The sequence below is a fragment of the Nicotiana tabacum genome, chromosome 1, assembly GCF_000715075.1.
Source record: "Nicotiana tabacum cultivar K326 chromosome 1, ASM71507v2, whole genome shotgun sequence".
Taxonomy (NCBI): Eukaryota; Viridiplantae; Streptophyta; class Magnoliopsida; order Solanales; family Solanaceae; genus Nicotiana; species Nicotiana tabacum.
The window spans coordinates 215,071,029-215,092,883 of record NC_134080.1 but is presented as its reverse complement, the minus strand read 5'-3'; the positions used below and the strand labels follow the sequence as shown (position 1 = coordinate 215,092,883).

Here is a 21,855-nt window from a genome sequence, read left to right as displayed (position 1 = left end):
ACCAAATTTTACATGCTCGACTTAAATCACATATAAGACCTGTACTGGGCTCGAAACCAAAATACGGGCCCGATACCATCAAATTCAATTACATTCAAATTTTTCAAAAACTCTACAATTTCAGTTAAAAAATTTATTTCTCGGGTTTGGGACCTCGGAATTTGATTCCGGGCATACGCCCAAGTTCCATATTTTCCTATGGACCCTCCGGGACCGTCAAATCACAGGTCCGGATCCGTTTACCCAAAATATTGACCGAAGTCAACCTAAATTCATTTAAAAACAAAATTCGCCATTTTTTCCATAGATTTTCACATAATGGCTTTTCGGATACACGTCAGGACTGCACACGCAAATCGAGGTTAGATAAAAGGGAGGTTTTAAGGTCTCGGAATATAGAATTTATTTTTAAAACAAGTAATAACCTTTTGGATCGTCACATAAACTAAATATTGATGGCTCCTTCCGTAATAAATACTCAATAGGTGGTATTGGAGGAATCTTCAGAGACGCTTAAGGACAATGGATTCTTGGTTATAGTAAGGCCATAATGGGCCCTACCCCGAATGCCATGGAACTCCATGCTCTAAAACATGGATTTCAATTAGCTATGGAAAATAATTGGACACACCTTGTGATTGAAAAGGACAATACCAGCATCATTGATCTCTTGGACTCGGATACGTATAATCCTCACACTAATATTATCTTTGATTGTAGGTACTAGACGAGAAAGTTGGAGAATCCACCAATCCAACACATCTATTGTGAAGGCAACCAAGTGGCACACGAACTCGCAAAGTAGGCATCAACCCAAGCCAATGTCAACTTTTCAGCCATATTTTTGCAAATGCCAGAATCGCTAAAGGATTTTGTACTTTTTGATATTTCAGTCATTACTATTATAACTACTATTATTACCAATGTTGATGTATCATCCAACTCAACCCTACTGCATTCCATACAAGTCTTAACTTAGTAGATAACAACTAGTTCTCTCCAGGTTAATCAAGATCATAGTCCGTCAAGGACCCCCCATCCCCTCCCCCCTTGTACTTATCCTTAATAGTATTATATAAAGTATTTCAAGTTTTCAAAAAAAAGAAGTGCATTATGACATTTGTAATTCCCTCCATAGTTATTAGACCATCAAGCAAGGTTAATAAATATTTATAAATCATAAAAAATACTATTGAATATTTAGCTTATAAACACGATTTACAGTAGTTGAAAGCAATTTAGTTATAAATTTATTTCTTTTACAAATGTAGTTTTTATTTTTCAAAGTAATTTTCTTTTTCTTTTGTTTAATTTAGTTGTGGATGTTATAATTTGAAGCATAAGGTATGGTGCAAAAATTTTCTGTCTCATTTATAGTTTAAATTTTGCTAATCACTATAATTGTATTGCGTACAAAAATAATATATTATCTTTAAAATTTATATCCCATTAGCTGAATTTAGAAAGACTATAAATAAACTACTTTTTTTTAACAACAATATATTTTACTATAAATAGTCATAAGTGTGGGTAAGATTTTCATCTTTCTTTTCAAACTTAATACAATAACATCAGATTGAAAGATGTTTAATTGTACAGGAGTTACACAATATTATAAAAGTCGGTGCAATAAAAATTGAAGTTGAAAAGATAGAAGGCAATGAACGTATCAAGAAGGCAAAAAAAAAAAAAAATAGGGAGGAAACAACGAAGACCTATTAACTTATAAAAAATTAAAATTGAAAGTAAAATATTATTCTTTAAATAGTATAAGTTCTAACTCTTTTTCTTGTGCCGAAATTACAATTTAATGTAAATAGGAAGCAACTTGTGCTGTTACATTATTTAATATTGAGTTTAAATTTTTAATCGAAATTATTTTAATTCGATTAAAATACGATATTAATATTATTTTTATGATAAAAAATATAGGTTATCAATAATTTTTTATTATTGACGCAATAAATAACATTGCATTAATAAGTTAAGAAAGTATATATTTTTAATTAAAAACACATAAAATAAAGTTGAAATATGAATCTTTAGTCCGAGCTTGGACCACCCTCCGTCCTTAGCCGCTAAGCTCCGCTTTCACCGACGCCAACAAGTGGCGATTTCCACCACATTTTCACCTCCGGCTCTCCGATTCCGGCCTCCGGTACCTCAAATACTCCTAAAACCTCCTCGAATCTCCAGCGAACTTTCTAAAACACGCATTTACCGAATCTGCACAATTCGTATGCTCTATTTTACGAAAATGACATTGTGATGAAAGCGCGTGGAGAGATGTCGGGAGCCGAGTATAGCGGCGATCACAACGTCCTGTTACGTTCGAATTCATCGGTATCGGACGGAGATTTGGAAGGTCAGTTACCGCATAAGACTGGTAGTAGTAAAGGCATTACGGATCTATTGAAGCGTTTGGATCGAGGATTTTCGAATAGACGATCGTCGAGTTTAAAGCGCTCTGATAGGGATCACGGTGTTGCTTCTACTAGCGGTTCTGGTGACGTCAGCGCTGATGAAATTCTCGGTGATAGTGCTCCGCCGGAGTGGGCATTGCTGCTTGTTGGATGTCTCCTTGGCCTCGCTATTGGCCTTTGTGTTGCCGCTTTTAATCGTGGGGTTAGTCATCATGATTCCTTTAATTTTCACTGCAATGTAGATATTAATACCCCTCCCTCCCAATTCATGTGATGTTGTTTGACTTGTTATGGTGTTTAAGAAAGAAAGAAAGTATGTTGAAACTTGTGGTCTAAAACTGAGAAGTTAAAGGTAAATTCTTTCTAAATATAGAAAGACATCATCTTTTTTTGTGGTGCGATCTAAAAAGGAAATTGTGCCACATATATTGGGACAAAGGGAGTATTACTGGATGGTTTAGTTTTGAATTCAGGGGTTCTATGAGCTTGAATTTAGGGACTAGGGATATAGAAGACCAATTTTATAATATTGTGGCTTGTAATAATGTCAAATAAAGGGGAAGAATTTGGATATTTTTCTTAAACTGTATTTCTGACTCTGTTTTGATGATAGACCAGTAGTTTGAAACGTATTGCATCCCAGACAATGTATGACAATGAGGATATCTTTTTAGGTACATGTAGTACATGAGTGGGCTTGGGCTGGTACTCCTAATGAGGGAGCTGCTTGGCTCCGCTTGCAAAGGCTAGCTGACACCTGGCATCGGATACTTCTTATACCGGTCCTTGGTGGAGTCATTGTGGGCATGCTGCATGGTCTGCTTGAAATATTGGACCAAATAACACAATCCAGTTCTTCACCGGGACAAGGATTGGATTTATTAGCTGGAATTTTCCCTACTGTAAAGGCAATTCAGGCAGCTGTGACTTTGGGAACTGGTTGTTCTTTAGGTCCTGAAGGCCCTAGTGTAGATATAGGAAAATCTTGTGCCTATGGATGCTCAGTGATGATGGAAAACAACCGAGAAAGGAGAATAGCTCTTGTTGCTGCTGGTGCAGCTGCTGGAATTGCTTCAGGTATGTTGCTTCTCATTGAGAATTATCTGTACTTGACAACATTTGTTGCTCGATCTCAAAATTGTTACACATACATGATTGTTGCATAGTTTTCATGTTTGGAAGTTTTTGTGGATGATCATTTTCTTGCTTAATTACAGAGCCTTAATGAATAGATGAGTATTGCAAAATTATCATGTTTGGAAGGTTTTCTAGTCTGTGTATAAAATTTATGGATTATGATTTGTCTCAAATATTCAAGGGACATTAAGAGGATCAGAAACAAAAGCTGTATGCTGTCCCACCTTATTCTTCGTTCTTAAAAGAGTTTTTTCCTCGGTTTCCTCCTAAAAATGAAGCAGTTTAAAACAGGGATTTTGTGATCAAAATGCATTTACCTATTATGTTTGTGTATATCTCATCCACATGCGTACATGTGTGTATTTATCTTCAAAAGTGCACTTGTGAGTGTGTGCTTCATCATGGAGGGGAGTTTAGCTTTACAAGGTTTAAGGACAGCCTTAACTTTTTGCTTTTGAATTTTGTCCAGATTCAATGAAAGATCTGTCTCTCTGCATCTTCTGCAGGAGCGTTCATCAACTGTTGGATGAATATTCAAGATTTAATTCTTTTGTGTTGCAGGTTTCAATGCAGCAGTGGCTGGCTGTTTCTTTGCAATTGAAACAGTTTTAAGACCACTTCGTGCAGAAAACTCACCTCCATTTACAACTGCAATGATCATATTGGCTTCTGTCATATCGTCTACTGTTTCAAATGCTGTACTCGGAGAGAAACAAGCTTTCACTGTGCCCACGTATGATATGAAATCTGCTGCTGGTATTTGATCTGATTCTAGTTTAATTTATTGTGGGCAAAACATTAGCTCATGCTGCTTGCACACTGTTCATTTTCTCTTTGTTATCTGTGCAACTCTACAATTACCAATGTTGCTATGCATATGCACTCCTTTATCAATTGATTTACTGCTCTTTCCTGTTTCAGTTCATGCTTTACTCCGTTGAATGGAAATATTTGTAATTAGTGAATTTTGGCATGCGATACATGGTTCCAGGTCCTTTTCCTGCTCTCTGATCCTTTAGTGCCGTTTCTCCTATGATAATTTCTCTGTTTTTGTCTGTTCATACTTACCGATTATCATTCATATGCTAGCTTTTACTAACAAAGGTAGTGACAAACATGTTTTGCTGAGTATTCTCTGATTTCTAATTTATTTAGCATTTAGGATTGGTACATATTCCTGTACTGTTGCTGTCAAGCATGGATTATGTAGCTCTTAATAACACTTCTATGTGATTCGGGATTGTTTTGATTTAACATACATTTTTTCTCCAAATTGATCAGCAAGATGCTGCTCAGAAATAAACTTTTTTTTTTCCTGAACTTCGTTTTTCAGATGTTCTATAACGGTAAAGATGTCTGTTGATTCTTTTTGTGAGATGAATTTGGAAAAAGAGAATGGATAAAGGGATAGCTGTCTTAGATAATTTTTATATTGTTTTGGGATGTCCAAAGGGGGGGGGGGAGGGCTTTTATTATATGGACGGAATGTTTCTTGATGCTTTCATAGATTAAACTCACTTTTGATTGCCGCTTTATTCAACAAAGTTTCCTTCCTGAATACTAAATCGGCTTCCTTAACAGAGCTTCCTTTATATCTAATACTGGGGATGCTGTGTGGAGCAGTGAGTGTGGTTTTCACTCGATTAGTCACCTGGTTCTCTAAAGCATTTCAGTTCCTCAAGGAAAAGTTTGGATTTTCTGATGTTGTCTGCCCTGCTTTGGGTGGTTTGGGAGCTGGAATAATAGCTCTTAGATATCCTGGAATTCTCTATTGGGGTTTTACTAATGTTGATGAAATTCTACATACTGGTAAGACTGCATCTGCACCTGGAATCTGGTTGCTAGCTCAACTAGCAGCTGCAAAAGTTGTGGCCACTGCTTTATGCAAAGGTTCTGGTCTTGTTGGTGGCCTGTATGCACCAAGTTTAATGATAGGTGCTGCTGTGGGTGCTGTATTTGGAGGTTCAGCTGGGGAATTAATCAATTCAGCTATTCCAGGGACTACTGCTATTGCTCAGCCGCAGGCGTACGCGCTGGTCAGATCATCTACTTTTACATCTTACAACCAAATATTTTCTAGACATGATTGGACTTCAGAAAGTAACTCTTTCTATTGCATTATTTAACCAATGCAGGTGGGAATGGCTGCTACATTGGCGTCAGTTTGTTCAGTGCCTTTGACTTCAGTCCTGCTTTTATTTGAGTTGACAAAAGATTATAGAATATTGCTTCCCCTCATGGTTAGTCTTACTGCCCAAGGACTCACAAGCTCTAGTTGGTATCAATGTAAAAATTGCATTGTTCAGTTAATTATTAAAAGACCTTTGTATATGGTAATTGCATAGCTTTTGCTTAATTGAAGCATTCTCTGTGACGGATGTTTGTCAGTCTAGGTACTTAGCCCCAGAAAAAGATTTTAACAAAAAATGAAGAAAAGAAGGTCAGCGTAAATTCATAATTCAATAGGATATGAAGCCTCATTTATTTTGGGGGTGAGAAGTAAGAATTGATGGAAAGCGTGAAGACAATTGGCAAAGGCAGAAAAGCTCTATAGGCATATTTTACAACTACTATTGTGAACTTATTCAATGTGGAGCTTTACTATATACTACATAGACTATTACATATATGCTCATCTAAATTGTTAATAGGTAAATTATCTTCAAGTGCCCTAATTTTTAGTGAAAGTTTAATTGGCCTTTAATTCTAAATAAAGACTTTTAGTACTAAACCACTTATGTTCAATTGACCTTTCATCACCTGCAAATGTTGTCACTGCCAATCCTGTTAATACCATTTGTGTAAAATTGTTGAAGTAACTTATCGAACAAAGAAAGTTTTTTGGAATTTATCAAAAAATCATTGCCAGAGTATAATTAATTGTCTAACGAAATTCTCAACTGATATTTTTAGTTTCATTTTAAGAGCTCTTTTTAGGCATTAGGCATAATAGTAAGTAGTACACCAAATAACAGTATATATTTTTCATGTCCCTTGGATTCTAATTTTAGGTGACTATGAATCCGACACTTAGATCCATACCTGTGTTGGATACTTTACACCTTAGTCCATGTAACAGGTGGAGAAAGATGATTAGAAGGTAGAGCTCTTCTTCACTTCTGTCATCTTTTCTCGCTTTTATCTCTAACTGGAGCTGTTGTCTTTAAACTGTAGTTACTATACCAGACTATCTAGTCGGCTAGTCAAGTGGACTTCATTTATCTTCTTTTGATCTGACAGCATTTTGTTATTCCTATGTTATTTTGGGTGAAGTTTTAGTGCTTGTTGAAATGATGACTGCGATTAACATGCGTTTTAAATTATGTGAACAGGGTGCTGTTGGACTGGCAATTTGGGTGCCTTCTGTAACAATCCAGGCAAAGGAAGTGGAGGCATCAGATTCCAAGTATGGGTCAAAAGGATACTCTGTCCTTTCACCAGATGATGAGAAGAATGAAGGGAATGTTTGGAGCCACACAGGTGAGAGGAATGACTTGGAACTAGCTGTAATTGGATGTCGAAGCAGTCATGAATCTCTTGATGAAGGCCTAATTCTGGAAGATCTTAAGGTATGATCTTTTCATTCTACCTCTGGAATGTGGCAAAGTTCACCTATCATGAGTTTTTACCTTTTTTTTCTTTCTGTTGGACTATCATTTCATCTTGGTCCTTCTGTTTCAATTTCTAAACTGTTTCCTTCGATGACCAGGTTTCTCAGGTTATGTCAAATGATTATTTGAAGGTTGCTCCAAACCAAACTGTGAAAGAAGCATTAGAATGCATGCATGATAGTCGACAGAATTTTGTTATTGTGGTTACTACTGAAAATTGTCTGGAAGGAATTTTAACATATGGTGACATCAAACGTAGTTTGTTTAACAACTCATGGGATTCTTCCGACAGGGATTTGGCACTTAAAGATGTACGTATATATTGAATGCCACCATAAATAAATTTATTTTGGTTCTCAGTATGCAAGTTCCTTTTTCAATTAATTTTCTTTTTCTCCTTTTTCATTATGTAATCTTTGCTCCTTTGTTTCTCTCTTTAATAGTATTATTGGTTTCTTTAACCTGTCTACAGGCAGATACTTGTCTTGTTTCGTCTATATGCACAAGAGGGATAAACTATCGTGGGCGAGAATGTGGACTTATAACTTGTTATCCTGACACCGACCTAGCAATTGCAAAGCAGCTAATCGAGGCCAAAGGAATCAAACAATTGCCCGTGATCAAGCGTGGCGGAGACTTGAATCGAGAAAGAAAGCGCAAAATTGTTGCTGTTCTGCGTTATAAGTCAATCGAAGAGTCTATCAGGTTTGTTTCTTCTATCCATAGTTTACCTGACGTGTCTTATGTGTTCCCTCTCGCTGTGATCCAGCATTTTGTTTGGTTCTATGTGGTATTGATTCAAGGTAAAACTGTTCTTTTGATGGGACGTTTTCTTTCCTTATTTTTATAATATTATCTAGCAGCTTTCTTTGGAGGGAATGTAAAAATGGAAAAATGTCGAATACAACGACTTTGTGTTTTGGAAGTCAACCGGAAATTTTATTTTATGTGGGACATAAACTGGGGCTTGCCATATATATAGAAAAGAGACAGAAAATGTGAACTAAGTGATGAGTTCTTTCAATATTTGCTTAATTATGGCTTAAACCTTAAAAGTATAGCATGAATTACAATATGTCTAGGACATCTTTGAAACATTATTGAGCTAGGGCTCTGGAGGCAAAACAGCTATTTTTTTTGGGTATTATACCTGCTTTTCTGCAATGATGTATGCTTTCTTTCTTAACTACTCACTTGCATGTTTTACTTTGGAAGAAGAAAAGTTGGTAGCAAGCATTGTAGCATTATTTAGGTTGATGAATTTCTTATGGCCTCTGCCCTTGTTGTCTATGTTCAAATCTGGGATACATCTAACTTTCCTCCTTCTATATGTCTATCTTGCAATAATTAACTGAGAGAACACAAGAAATACAACCCATCAAATAACTCTGAAGAGCGATATCATGCTAGCAATATAAAGTCTGAAATGCAATTTGTTTAGAAGTAATTGATTTGTGTTAAGGAATTTTCTGAACATTATAACTCCCTCAGAAATGAAGTGAGTCGCCGAAAGTCAGTCTACCAGCAGAGAAAAGAAGACAATGACAAACAGATGGTAACAAATGGTCATTAATTGCACGAAGGGGTTGAGTATGAAAAGCAAGCTTCAACAATTAGTTAATATTTGCTGATGATTTGGGCGTCAGCTGGTAATATGCAACTCGACTGTACAGTTCTTTTGGCTGCATGCAGAAGTTTGAGTTCCCTTCAAGCTTTCTGGCCTTCCCTTTTCTGGACTGCCTCTAAGGTTGCCTAATTTCTTCAGTCTTCATATCATACTTTTTTTAAAATCAAAACTCTATATTTCTTGGGTTTGATTTATACCGAGTAGTTGTCGGTAGGTATACCTGTGTAATCTGATATCTCACATTTTGTACAAAAAGTTTGCTTTACTGTTTTAGATGCAAGTCTAAGGCAAACAATATTCGATATAGACAGATTTTAAAGCAGAAATATTCAGTATTACTGAAAATACTCTCAATGTTTTACTCTTAACTGCTTGGACTGTTTCTCCTCTCATTCTATTCCCGGCATATTGAGTCAATTTTAATTTTTGTTTCTTGCTTAAACTATTGTACTGTTATTACTTGCTATCAGTACTTCTTTGATATTCTCTTTTGCTATCTTGGATTTAGTTTTCTAAATATCTTGTATTGTTGTTACTTGCTATCAGTACTTATTCCATCTTTTCTTTAGCTGAGGGTCTATTGAAAATAGTCTCTCTGCCCTTCCAGGGTAGGGGTAAAGCTGTGTACATACTATCCTCCCCAGACCCTACTTGGGGCAGTGGACAGTGCTGGCTAGAAGTATCTGGTGGGAAGTGAAGCTTTTGGTTGGTCGGGTTGGTGCTCTCAGCAACGGAAATTTATGGGTGGCAATATGTTGCAGCAATTTTGATATGCTCGCAAGGCTTTGGTCTAGTGGTAAGAGTGTAGCACATAATGTATGGATTAGATGCATGCCATGAGTTCGAAGCTCGGAAGTCACTGTTATCTGTCGAGTTCGAACCTTGAGCCATTGTTCCTCGAAGTTTTCTTGGTTATAGAATAGAAAAACATTTTCGCATCTAAAACAAAGGAAAGATGCAGATTAGTAATTTCTTATAATAGAAAAAATTAGAAAAGAAAAGAATGCGCCAACCCATGATTGACCATCTCGATTAAAGCATCTCCAGTATCACAGTATATAGCTGCTGGTTGGTGCCAGATTTTCATAAAATCAGCGATTGAGAAGAGAAATCGTAAAAATGGCTATGGTCGAAATTAGGCAGCAGCGTCAGGTTCTTTTGAACTTAATTCTTTTTTTTTACGTGGAACATAAATTTATACGTAAAATTTGGTCAGAGTACGAATGGTTAGGGGCATGGGTTTAGTCCAAATGGACGAAGTCCATTCCTAAAATTATAACAAATAGTAAGTCTGAATTCATAATTTTTAAAATATAATAAATTTAATACTAAGAACCTTAAAATTAAACTAATAGAATTTAAATTCTGAATCTACCTTTATCCGTCGAAACTACCCGACCCCCACTTCTCACACCCACTATATTTGTTTATATTATATAAATATTTTTAAGATAATATTTTTTATTTTACTTACTAAACTCCAATAAATAAGTAAGATCATCACTCTTTTTTTATTTATTTAAAAAAAGCACTTCATTGAAACCAAACACACCCTTATAATTTCCATTGAATGATAGGCCACTAGTATAGTATTCGTGGCTATGCTTGCCTCTTAAGTATTTTATTTCTTTTTCCTTTCCACTCTCTCCGGCTGCGGTTTTAAATTTCTTTATTTTAAATAAAAGCAATTTGAAAAAAGAAGAAGAAAATGAATTAAAAAAATAGCCATACTATCCAACTACTTCAGCGACATGGCACAACGACCTAGAAGATGAGATGCCGTCATCCAATGAACGGTCTGATATAAACAATGCCGACAATAATTCATTTATTATAATGGTCGGATATAATAAATTTTACGAATTTTACGTAAAATTCAGCAGAAGTATATATATCAAGTATATATATATAGATTAGATCGCCCTCGAAATTTGCAATACGCCACAATCCAGCAGAAGCTCCATTTTCGGAATTCGATAAAGCTCAAATACAAAGTAGTACTATTCGTACTGATCAAAGGTAAAGTTTTTCTTTTTCTTCGTTTCTTAATGGGTATGCATAGAGATAATCATCTTTAATTGTTTAACTAATTCTCGTTTCTGTGAATTTGCATTATTGGAATCTGAAATAGTAGCGGTGGCTGACTGTTTAATTACTTACTACTACTTCCTCCCTTCACTTATTTGTTTTTTTATTTTAGTCCAAAATAAATATTCATTTATTTAATAAAAAAAAAAATTTGTTTTTACAAAATTATCGTGATTTACATATCTCTAACAAAATTTCTTACTCCTCACATTAAATATTTAACTAAGGGCATACTAGGTATTTTTTTTTATATAATTTAGTATTTTCTTAATGGGCGTGCTAATTGTGGACCAGAGTATTACTATGTGTGTACTTGTTGAATTAACAAACAATATGTTCCACCTCACACTCTCAATTGTTTAATAAAGGAAATATTCCATATTCTTTGATGCTTGTGGTGGGATTTGAGCTTGTATTCTGAGTTATTGCTATTAGGCTACAATTCCAATTTGTCGTCTTTGAAATGAGTTACATAGAGTAGAATTTTAGAGCTGTAATTGTTATTCTTATGTGTGTTGCTCAGGGGTGCAACTACAATATTAGGTACGGTTCGGACAGAACTAGTAGTTTTTGCTTAGATCATATATTAGTATTAGGAAATTCGTTAAATATGTGTAATATTTAATAGCGAACCCAGTAACTAAAATGAGTTATGGGTCGGTGCCAAGTTAAGGACCATAAACTTCAAATCTTAGCTTTGCTTGTTGCTTATGGGGACAAGAATAGTGCTCCCTCCTGTCCAAAGTAAGTGTCTTTTAAGGCTTTAAGTCACCTATTAAGAAAATCAATGAAAGCTAGTTATTAAGGTTATTTGACTAAATTATTGTTTATCTACTCTTAGTTAATATAAATAAGTATGGAAAGACGTTTTAGAAAGTTGCATAGATCATTATTAGAGGAATGAGACTTATTTGGTACCAAATTTGAAAGGCGAAAAAGTCATTTATTTTGGACTCAAACTAGTAGCATTTAAACTCAGTTGCGCGCTGGATAAGTATGCGGGTGTAGAAGACCCAAAAGATGCTCACTTTTACAGACAAATGCTGATTCTGCGCGCTTAATGGATTGACTCTTTGATGGGGTTGTTCTCTTGTACTTGTATAGAAAACCATGACCATAATCTAAAAGGATGGAGAAAGATATAGTATTGTAGCATTTCTTTCTTAGTGTGCTTATATTGCTTGTATCCTAGTAAGATATTACCCTGATTTGGTCTCCCTCACAAATCTATATTTTGCATAATGCCATCAGAAAGTAAATTTTTGATGGTATTCCACATTTAGTATCATGTGTTATATTAATCAACTGAAGTTCTCACCGAGGACGTGTAGATTTTATCTACCATTTCCTTAAAGGAAGTGCCCTGCTATAAGTTTTATTGGCATGTAGAGGTCTTGTTCATAAGAAGTTTGATATCATTGTTGATCTAGGTTTGTTTCACATCGTCCTGAGTAAGTGCCATGCAATTTCAAGGATTTGAGGCAATGGAAGTGAGATTAGGAAGCTGATTTTATGGTAGATATAGCATAGATTCACTACGGTTCTTGATTCAAGATATAATTTTTATGAGCCCCTTGTTCCCAATATTTATAAATTCCTGGCTGCTCTAATCTTTTAAACCATATTCAACCTTTTCGATCATGTGAACTGCCTTCTGGTGTTGATGTTTTGCTTTTGCCTCATTGTTTAGGCCCTTGGATAGGTTCATGTCAAATTAACTTGTGCCAACTGCCTTTCCTTATTGCTGTTCTTGTAATGCCAAAATTTGTGGGTTCTGGCAACTTATCGATGATTTAAATGAAGAATTTAGAAGTGGCTTCAATATCTTTGTGGCTCCTACTTAGCAGATTTACAAATTTGCAATGAAGATAGAATTTTAGTGTTAGAGATTTTTTGTTCTGGTTTATTGATTTAGTTTACTGTTCCTTGAGCAAGGGTCTTCGGAAACAACCTCTCTATCTTCATAAGGTAGTGATAAGGTTTGCGTACACACTACCCTCCCCAGACTCCACTTGTGGGATTACACTAGGTTGTTGTTATTGTTGTAGACTTTTTTGTTCTGATCCGTCCTTCTGATCTTTGTTCTTCAAGCTGGCAAATAAGGTATAATAGCATCAATTGCATTGAAATTTCGAACGCAAATGTTTGTGTCATTTGATATATAATGCCTGGTGTTTGGGGGTTTCCAGGCCAGAGAAATGAACTAGTTCAATTTCGAACATTTATATGTCACGTTTCCAGGAGAATACATGGCATCCTTGGCAACAGCAGAAGTTTGTGATGTAAATGCAGGGCTACTGTCAAATGGCGATCTACGAGTTTTGCCACCTATCTTCCAGATATACGGGCAAAGTCGAGCTTTCTCTGGCCCCATTACAACCCTTAAGGTGTTTGAGGACAATGTGTTAGTCAGGGAGCTTCTTGAAACTAGAGGCGAAGGACGAGTTCTGGTAATAGATGGTGGAGGGAGCATGCGATGTGCTCTAGTAGGCGGGAACTTAGGACAATTAGCGCAGAATATGGGTTGGGCAGGTATTGTAGTTAATGGCTGCATTCGTGATGTAGACGAGATTAATGGCTGTGACATTGGGGTTCGTGCATTGGCATCGCACCCTCAGAAATCGAGCAAGAAAGGCCATGGTGAAAAACATGTTCCTGTTTATATTGGGGGGATGTTGATTCGTGAAGGAGAATGGTTATATGCAGATAGTGATGGCATTCTCGTATCGAAAACTGAATTATCGGTCTAATTTGAAAATCATGCGATTGTCTGCTCAAAGTACTATGGCAAGTGAAATCCTTGTTTTGTGTTGTGTATTGATACATATTTTGATTCATGTAGTCTAATAAGGGCAATGCCAATCATAATTGATAACTATGGGGGGTTTTTTGTACCAAAACCAAGCACCCTCGTCGAATGTTTCATTTTTTTGTAACACTTCTCTTTTAATCTGTTGAAAAAAGAACGATACATTGGATAATTTAACTTTATATTATCTACTGCTCTTAATGACAAGCTTTTATAGCTACTAAAATATGATGAGTTTAAAGTCTTTGTTCTGGCTATTTGTGTTAAAATCCCAAATAGATATCTAATATTTTCACCAAGGGCAGGCAATTAATTCTACCGGGTAGCTGTTATCTCCCCCAACACAATTATTAGATAATTCTATGCACTAAAATTTAGACATATGAGAAGAAATCACCTAGTACTTTTTGTCTCCACTGAGACCAAGGGTGGGCAACCATTGCGCATGTCGAATGGTAACTATGTTCTCTATTTTTTCTATTTGGAAATAGGAACAAAAAAGAGACACCATTCTTTTGGTATTTTCCTTTATTTTCTTGTAAATATTGAAAAAGTAAAAATTTAGAGAGATAATATATTTAGAGAAAAGTGAACCTTGCTTCAAGTAATGAAGAGGACAATAGGTAACTAACAAAGAATAAAGAGAAATGTCCACATTGGCAGCCAGTCAGCAAAGAGCAAATTGTTTCAATCCCAGCTGAACGACCGTTAGTAGGAACGGCAGATTTGAGACATTTCGCGACGGTCCAAAGTAAAACGGAGAGTAAATTTTCTCAATTTCGTATAGCACATAAGTAATTTTTTAACCTTTTTCCCTTAAAATTATCACATGTTCTCCAAATATGTTTACACATATAATAGCTTCTGTCCCCAAAATCCTGTCATTTTCTATAATATCTATGATTGCACCACAAGAATCAAAGAAAATGGGCAGGCTAACACTAAAGGGAGGCAAAAGAAAAACAAAGCTACTAAATGATTCCTAAATTTTCATGAATGGGATATCAAAACTCGCAGATGCTGCAACTATAGCGGGAGAGACATAGCGCGAAAAGGCAATACTGGAGATATATCAACTTTCAGATAAAAGCAGTTCTACCACCCCTCCTACTATGCCGCTCATATGCAGTGTTGAATTTGTCAACCAACTCGTTCATTGTACTGCAACCAAGAAAAAAGAAAAATATTAGATCCATTATTCTTGACTCTAGTAAACAGGATTTAAACAACAAAAAAAAGAGAGATATGGCAAAAGGAACTGTTTCTCCCGCTTGTCGATAAATATAATTTACAAAGCCCCTACCAGCTTATGCTGCTCTAAGCTTTTATATATATATATATATAAAATTCACAGATGCTGCGTTTGCTAGACAGCCCAAGATGTGAAGAACTCATTCAAGAGATGAACTGTTAAATAGCACAAAATCATCCAAACACGAATGATCACCAACTTTTTTTTTCTTTGAAAAACAAATGTTCTCCCAAATTCTTAAGTTAGGAACATATAATGACTTTAGAAAAGTACAGGTGTACTTCCAGGGTAGAGATAAATAAAAAATAGTCTGAATTTCCATATATGTTTTTAGGGAGCCACTTGTTAAACACTCCTGACTATGAGTGGCAAACGGACGGGTCGAATATGGTTCGGGTCGAAAATGAAAAAACGGATAAATTATCCGACCCGATCCATATTTAATACGGATAAAAAACGAGTTAACCGACAGATAATATGGGTAATCATATTATCCCTGACTTCTTGCATATGATCACTTTTGTGAGAATTCTTATAGCCCGTTTGGCCAAGCTGCAAAAATCAGCTTATTTTGAGAAGTGCTTTTTTTCAAAAGTGCTTTTCTCAAAAGTACTTTTGGTTAGAAGCAGTTTGTGTTTGGCTAATTAGTTTGAAAAGCACTTCTGAGCAGCAATTAGTGTTTGGCCAAGCTTTAGAAAACTGCTTCTAAGTGTATTTTTCTCAAAAGTGCTTCTCAAAAAAGTGTTTTGGGAGAGAAGCTACTTTTTTCTGCTTCTCCGAAACTGCTTCTGCTTCTCCTCAAAAACACTTTTTTTCCTTCCAAAAGCTTGGTCAAACACCTCAATTTTTGGCCCAAAAAAAAGCACTTTTGGCCAAAAAGAAGCTTGGCCAAACAGGCTATTAGTCTCCCTAACTTAAAGAACCCCCAATTTGAGACTTTACAAATGTAAAAGTTAGACCTAGTGGTTATCCATTTTCTCAATGGATAATATGGTTCTTATACATATTTGACCCTTTTTTAAAAAGTTCAGTATCCAACCCATTTTTTAGTGGATAATATGGGTGTTAACTGTTTTCTTTTAACCATTTTGCCACCCCTACTCCTAACAGTCTCATGAATATTTCCACAATAAAGCGGAAACCTACCTTAACAGATACCACTTATCCCAAACAAAAAAAACATTAACGATACCATCTTTAGTTAACCACACGTCTATTCTGCAGCCCATATTTCCGCAAGGGGCCAAGTCAAGACTAAGAATGAAAGAATCACACCCACAGTGCACCTCAACTTTTTATTCATAACAGTGATGTCCGGATCAGATTGTGCACACCTTGACTAATTCCACGAGTATCTGCTACCTCCCGCTAGCACATGTATCGGGTAACTCTATTCATCAAGGCTTGAACATATGGGTAGAAATCACCTAGTGTTTGTACCTTCTCTAAGATAATCACACTTCAGCAAAAACCATTTTTATCTGAGTTTTGGCCCTATTATCTACATAATCTTGGATAGTTCTTCATCAATGAAAAGCGAAAAGGAGAAAATGGAAGAAGATGTAAGAAACTACTTTTACAAATAACAAAAGCATTAGTGCAAGAAGCATTAGACATCATACCTAGAGCAGTTGGTGAACATGGCCAGGTAACTAACTAACAATGTGTCATTATATTCCTGCACATAAGAAAAGAGAAATAAAACAATAGAATCAGAAAGTGGCAAAAGCTGATTGGCACACCTAAAACAAATATGAAAGTTTCTAGTTAGCAATTTTCACTCAACATCAGAATTACACTAGTAACTATTTGAAGCTGACGAAGGTCTTATTAGAAAACTCCTTAAAAAATATCCTGCAAATAAAGAAACATCCCAAGGAAAAAGGCTACATTTACTTTAAACAGGTCAACTCCAATAACAAGCTCAAAGAACACCTACCATCAAGAAATCATCTCGAAATCTCTCCGACTCAATTGTTGGTAATCTTCTTAAAAGACTAGAGACCTGCCTGAGCAATGAATTCTCACAAGGAATTTCACCTACATTCGCAGCAGGAAAAACATTAAAATTCTAGAGCCTCTGCCCCATGAAAAAAACTTATGATCCATTTCCATGTTAATTGTCAAAGAAGTTTGTGAGATTAAAATTCTCCAAAATCAGTTTCACGCTGCTTGACTAGTTCAGGAGGCTAAAATGCTGAATGGATAGTTCATGAGGCTATCTAAGCATCATAGATATTCAGATGCAAAATATGTGTGTTAGCTTGTATCCATTTACACTAAAAAATTTATTTCCTGGTGAGCCTCTCCCAGTAAATTCAGAAGCATCCTTTCCATTATAAGGAGCTTCTTCGACCAATCAGAATGCAGTTTCAACTTCTAGCAAAACCGGTTACCTTTTTGCATAGAAAGAAGATAATGTTGCAGCACTCTAATTCTGCTGTTCAGCATCTTGATGGCACTATGTGTGCCGGTAAGGTGGGCAGCCACTGCACAAATAGAACTCAAAGTTAAACAATAAGCAAACCATGCCACTAAAAGATTAGGGCGCCACTAAAAAATCAGTAAACGCTTGTCTTGAGAATACAAATGAAGTTAAAGGTGCTTACACTGAGTTGCAGCAGAGCCTCCATCAGATTGTTTAAGATGTGCAACATGATCAACAGAAATCCGTTCAGCTTCAACCGTCTAGTAAGCAGTCAGGTATTGCAAGTGAGAAAAGAATTTGTTAGATGCTCCCAATAACTTGTGGAAAAGATGACAAGATAAATGAATAGGGAGATACCTCTATTGTGTAGCTTGCTTGGACAAAAATAAGCTGTGGGATGCCATCAATGACGTGCAATTCTTTGAATATCATTAAATAGTTCCAAAACCAAAAAAGAAAACGTCATTTCTCATTGCATCTGTAGCTCGGGGAGGAACTAAATATGGACACAAGAAGATGTTCAAGCTGGAATTTCTGCAAAATTTATTCATGGTCTCTCGCACAAGGCATAAACCCCAAATCATTAAAAAATGTTTGAACAAAAATGAGGGCCGCGGTGGAAGGCTCTGTATAAATATGTTATCTTCTACCCGGAAATATAAGACTAATTTGTGCAAACAAAATTTAACTGTTTACTTTCACTTTCTGTTTTCTTCAAAAGCAAGCACAAAAGAAAAAGGATGTTTAATCATAGAGCACCTGTAACATGACAAATAAAATTTATACGCACCACTTTCATAGATAGTGATTGGCAAGTCCTTCTGTGCACGACTGATAGAAGGATTGAGAAGAACGTACACAGGACTTTCATTGATATCCATCAACTATACAACAAAAAATGCTATTGTCACGGCTTGACAAAAACTTTAGGAATAAACAATGTTCTATAGGAAAAGATAAATGTAAATTATTCATCTAGAGGGCAGAATCAAATTATACTTGAATAATGGGCCTCGATGTCATTCTCCACAAGTTCTAGAAAAGGAGATGTTACAACAATTTAAATGAAAAGGATATCTCACGTCATGACCTAGTCACCAAGCAATGTTTGACAGCATTAGCACTGACACTGTAATCCTTTTTCCCTTTCATGAAAGCAAGCATAACTACGAAGGCAGTTTCCAGCTGCCGCCCAAAATTTGTATAAACTGGTTTCCTAAAGCTCCTATGTCTCAATAGAATAGGTAGCTAGTATCGCCCACAGAACAAGTATGCATCAAGCATTCAGATGATCTCAAGGAAAATCCCTTAACCACAATGCAAATTAAATTAGCTTACAACACTCTCTTTTACACAAGAAGCATGCAGCAAACATGTAGCTCATTCCCCAACGCACAGTCAGCATAATATATGCAATAGTTCTTTGTCTGGTTGAGTGTAGGGATGGCAATGGGGCGGTGCGGGTGCGGGACGGGTTTGAACGTTGGCGAGGCGGGGCGGGTTTGAGAATTTGCGGTTGCGGGGCGGGTTCAAGTTTTAAATTAAAAAAATAACACGGGGCGGGGCAGGTCGCAAGTGGGGATTTGATTCTGGTAATTCATTATGTTTACCAGGTTGTGTGCAACAATCACGATATGTTCATTTGTCTTCGATATATCCTACTATAGTGAAGATACAGTTTAGTAAATAGAGAAGATATTGCTCCTTTAATCGAGACTAAAGCTTTTATTGGTAGAGGAAAGAAATAGCTTTACTTAGCAGAATCACAAATAAACGTAGAGATTTGAGAAAACAACAATCAGAATTGTAGTTGAGGGTGGAGTTTAATTATTCTATAGGAAAAACCACTAGATTTAGAGGCAAAAGATGGGAATTTAAGAACAATTTGGATATAATTAATTGTTTTGTTAAGAAAATCAGATTTAAGTCTAGCCTTCTAAAAAGAAAGAATTTTTATAACTCAAAAAAAAAAAAAACTGGAGGTGCGGGGCGGGGCAGGTGAATGCGGGTTTAAATGCTTGGGGGGGGGGGGGGGTTTAAATTTCGCGGGTTCAGACAGAACCCGCACCCGCCCCGCCTGCCATTCCTAGTTGAGTGCCAAGGCATCTTATCCGCCTGATGTGGAGCTTAGATTGGATAAAGATCCTAATTCAGTTCCTATTGCCTAACTAAATATATGCTGCTTCAGCGCTTTGATAGAGGATGCTCCAGCTTATGGATTGAAATTTTCTGCTTTAAACTTTTACTATTTTCAGTCCTTTCCAGAGTTCTGGGTAGGTTTTGCTGCTTTCCCTCACACTGTTATTTGTACCTCGCGTCCTCAAGACATTCTTTATGATCATTAAGAACATCATAAAACTGTTATTCTTTTCCAAAAGAACATTCAAACACTAGACCTTGCACTTGACAAGTGGCTAGGATACTATTAGCCAAAAGACACTCCTAGAAAGTGTGATGCTAGGGTGTCTCATATATATCACTGGATGGCCTATTAGGAGAGCTTTCCAGGGATATGGGTGTCAGCATCCATTGTTGTAGCCTTACATATGCTCTACTATCTAATAACTAAAGGTTGTAGTGGTTGATGACCTAGTATAGATATTTCAATTAAGTAATCCATTCAATAATTGGGAGGCAAACCCAGTTCGTTTTTTCATCAGGAAGATATTCAATTGACGGGAGTGAAATGTACACCAGATGTATAGACATTCTAGATAATGAAGAATCAAATACATAAAGAAAAGGTTATACTATGCATAGTAGTGCTCAGCCTCACCTCTCAATTACTGAGCAAAGACAATTAAACAGAAAAGAAAAGGAAAAAACATAAACAAGATACTAACTGAATATAAGACAATACTTCCTTGCCCAAATTTCTATGACATAATTTTTATATAATGTTGGTCTGATATGAATTTAAATGGAGAAACATGGTTAGTGAGGAATGAGGATTAACCGACCCCAACTTGTTTTGGACTGAGGCGTTCGTCATTGTAGTATTCCAAAATTTAAACTTTGGTCTGATGTTTTCTTTTATCAAACTAACTTTTGAACGATTACTTTAATATTTTATCTCACTACCACAATGGTAATATCTAAGTAAAATAAATCCCATATCTAATCACACGTCTTAACATAAAATGGAACTGATGGATAAATCAGCACTATTTTAAGCAAAAAGAAAGAACTCACAGCTTTGTGAATGTGCATATCTGATTCCTGAGCATCGCTCCCCGTTGAATACCATCCAAGTATATAGAAATTAGGAAACACCTTCTTATCTGCTCCAAAATTGCCAACAACATTAGTATCAATTTTATTAGCAAAATTATCCTTATAGCCTGTTTGTCTAAGCTTCTTGGAAGCCAAAAGTGCTTATTTTAGAGAGACTTGAGGTGTTTGGCCACGCTTTTAGGAAAAAACAAGTGCTTTTAAGTAGTGGCAGAAGCTGAAAAAAGCAACTTTGGTGTTCTAATATCGGCAAAAGTGGTTTTCAAATTGATTAGCCAAACACAAACATCACTTCTTGCAAAAGAAAAATTCAAATTTTCGCAAGCTGTTGTTCAACTAGAAATTTTCAGTTCGACTATTTTCCAACATGAAATATACACTGTTGGAGCTGTGCCCCACCCATAAATTACCGTGCGAGGTCAAAAAAACACAAATTTTAGATAATCATGACAATGTAGTAATTTAATTTTTGGGGAAAGAAAAAACTGACAGAGTTCTTGCTTCTTTTCGAGGAAAGGACGGTCGAGGGAGTGAGTGGAGGGATCATAAAGGAGTTCGAAGCTGTTGAATATCTCGACAGTGCGGCCTCTCTGTACGCCGATAACGCAACCTAATACCCTAGGCGGTGGTGGCGGAGAGGAATCGGCACCATCGCTCGCGGCGGCGGAGGAGTGAGACTGAGATTTGACCCGAGTGTAGTGATCCGATATGTTGAGTATAACGAGCGGGTGGAGCTTGAATGTTAAGCCGCTGCTCGACGATGACGCCATTGCTAAGCACTATTGTTCTCTTTTTCTTTTCTCTTTAGAGAGTTCTAATTTCAGTTTCCAGTGTGGGCTCCACCCCTTTTATATTTTCCCAAAAGCTATTATTTTCTTCACAATAATAATTTGGTAAGGGGATAAATAGTATATAAGGCTTTAGTTTGTTTTTGGGAATAATTCACAAATATTATATTTTGCCATGTTATTTTTTAGTATAATATTTTATCCTTTTTTAATTTTTATTGTAGAATAAAAAAGTAACAAAGATATCGATTTATATATATATTAACAGAAGAGGAAGTTTTACAAAACCTGCTTCGATCAATTGCTCAAGTCCAACTTCGTTTCTCTTGGAAATGAAATAGTGTTTCGCAAACTAGATGTCTTGTTCTTTCTCTCGGTGTGTTTCTTTCTTTTTAGGAAGAATTATATAGAGTAAAATCTTTGTTAAAGGAGAGCCTTGATTATATAGAGATCCCACTTTA

General features: G+C 36.1%; 3 protein-coding genes across 6 annotated transcripts; 2 read left to right on the top strand and 1 right to left on the bottom strand.

Annotated features, from left to right (window-relative positions):
* Nucleotides 1–2,023: 2,023 nt before the first annotated feature.
* LOC107770372 (chloride channel protein CLC-f) lies at nt 2,024–9,799 on the top strand. 3 transcript variants are annotated; one of them, XR_012711306.1, is made up of 10 exons: nt 2,026–2,625; nt 3,098–3,500; nt 4,122–4,316; nt 5,142–5,596; nt 5,696–5,800; nt 6,893–7,129; nt 7,270–7,482; nt 7,644–7,876; nt 8,663–8,918; nt 9,406–9,799. XR_012711306.1 is itself a non-coding variant. In XM_016589678.2 (9 exons), the coding sequence occupies exons 1-9, from the start codon at nt 2,269–2,271 to the stop codon at nt 8,742–8,744; spliced, it is 2,280 nt and encodes a 759-aa protein (XP_016445164.1). In that variant the 5' UTR covers nt 2,024–2,268; the 3' UTR covers nt 8,745–9,170. The 3 variants fall into 3 exon arrangements, 1 of the variants encoding a protein (XP_016445164.1); XR_012711305.1 differs by having other exon boundaries at nt 9,368–9,799; XM_016589678.2 differs by lacking the exon at nt 9,406–9,799 and having other exon boundaries at nt 2,024–2,625; nt 8,663–9,170.
* A 703-nt stretch (nt 9,800–10,502) lies between these two features.
* LOC107770371 (putative 4-hydroxy-4-methyl-2-oxoglutarate aldolase 3) lies at nt 10,503–13,875 on the top strand. Of its 2 annotated transcripts, none has more exons than XM_016589676.2 (2): nt 10,503–10,817; nt 13,128–13,875. In XM_016589676.2, exon 2 carries the CDS (start codon nt 13,136–13,138, stop codon nt 13,634–13,636), a length of 501 nt encoding a protein of 166 aa, XP_016445162.1. In that variant the 5' UTR covers nt 10,503–10,817; nt 13,128–13,135; the 3' UTR covers nt 13,637–13,875. The 2 variants fall into 2 exon arrangements, with proteins under 2 accessions (XP_016445162.1, XP_016445163.1); XM_016589677.2 differs by having other exon boundaries at nt 10,676–10,817; nt 13,076–13,875.
* A 588-nt stretch (nt 13,876–14,463) lies between these two features.
* On the bottom strand, nt 14,464–21,431 carry LOC107770370 (COP9 signalosome complex subunit 6a). The gene is made up of 9 exons (XM_016589675.2): nt 21,097–21,431; nt 20,568–20,656; nt 18,166–18,259; nt 17,733–17,794; nt 17,557–17,635; nt 17,344–17,436; nt 16,887–16,987; nt 16,570–16,625; nt 14,464–14,856 (listed from the first exon to the last, which is right to left on the bottom strand). The coding sequence occupies exons 1-9, from the start codon at nt 21,374–21,376 to the stop codon at nt 14,775–14,777; spliced, it is 936 nt and encodes a 311-aa protein (XP_016445161.1). The 5' UTR covers nt 21,377–21,431; the 3' UTR covers nt 14,464–14,774.
* Between the last annotated feature and the right edge of the window lie 424 nt (nt 21,432–21,855).

What these genes read in the sequence shown, in the direction of transcription:
- LOC107770372 (XM_016589678.2), top strand. Translation starts at nt 2,269, where the DNA reads ATGAAAGCGCGTGGAGAGATGTCGGGAGCCGAGTATAGCGGCGATCAC. An exon ending in TGATATGAAATCTGCTGCTG is followed by an intron (nt 4,317 to 5,141) that starts GTATTTGATCTG and finishes CTTCCTTAACAG; the next exon opens with AGCTTCCTTTATATCTAATA. An exon ending in TAATTCTGGAAGATCTTAAG is followed by an intron (nt 7,130 to 7,269) that starts GTATGATCTTTT and finishes TTCGATGACCAG; the next exon opens with GTTTCTCAGGTTATGTCAAA.
- LOC107770371 (XM_016589676.2), top strand. Translation starts at nt 13,136, where the DNA reads ATGGCATCCTTGGCAACAGCAGAAGTTTGTGATGTAAATGCAGGGCTA.
- LOC107770370 (XM_016589675.2), bottom strand. Translation starts at nt 21,376, where the DNA reads ATGGCGTCATCGTCGAGCAGCGGCTTAACATTCAAGCTCCACCCGCTC. An exon ending in AATCACTATCTATGAAAGTG is followed by an intron (nt 17,795 to 18,165) that starts GTGCGTATAAAT and finishes TGATATTCAAAG; the next exon opens with AATTGCACGTCATTGATGGC. An exon ending in AGGCTCTGCTGCAACTCAGT is followed by an intron (nt 17,437 to 17,556) that starts GTAAGCACCTTT and finishes CTATTTGTGCAG; the next exon opens with TGGCTGCCCACCTTACCGGC.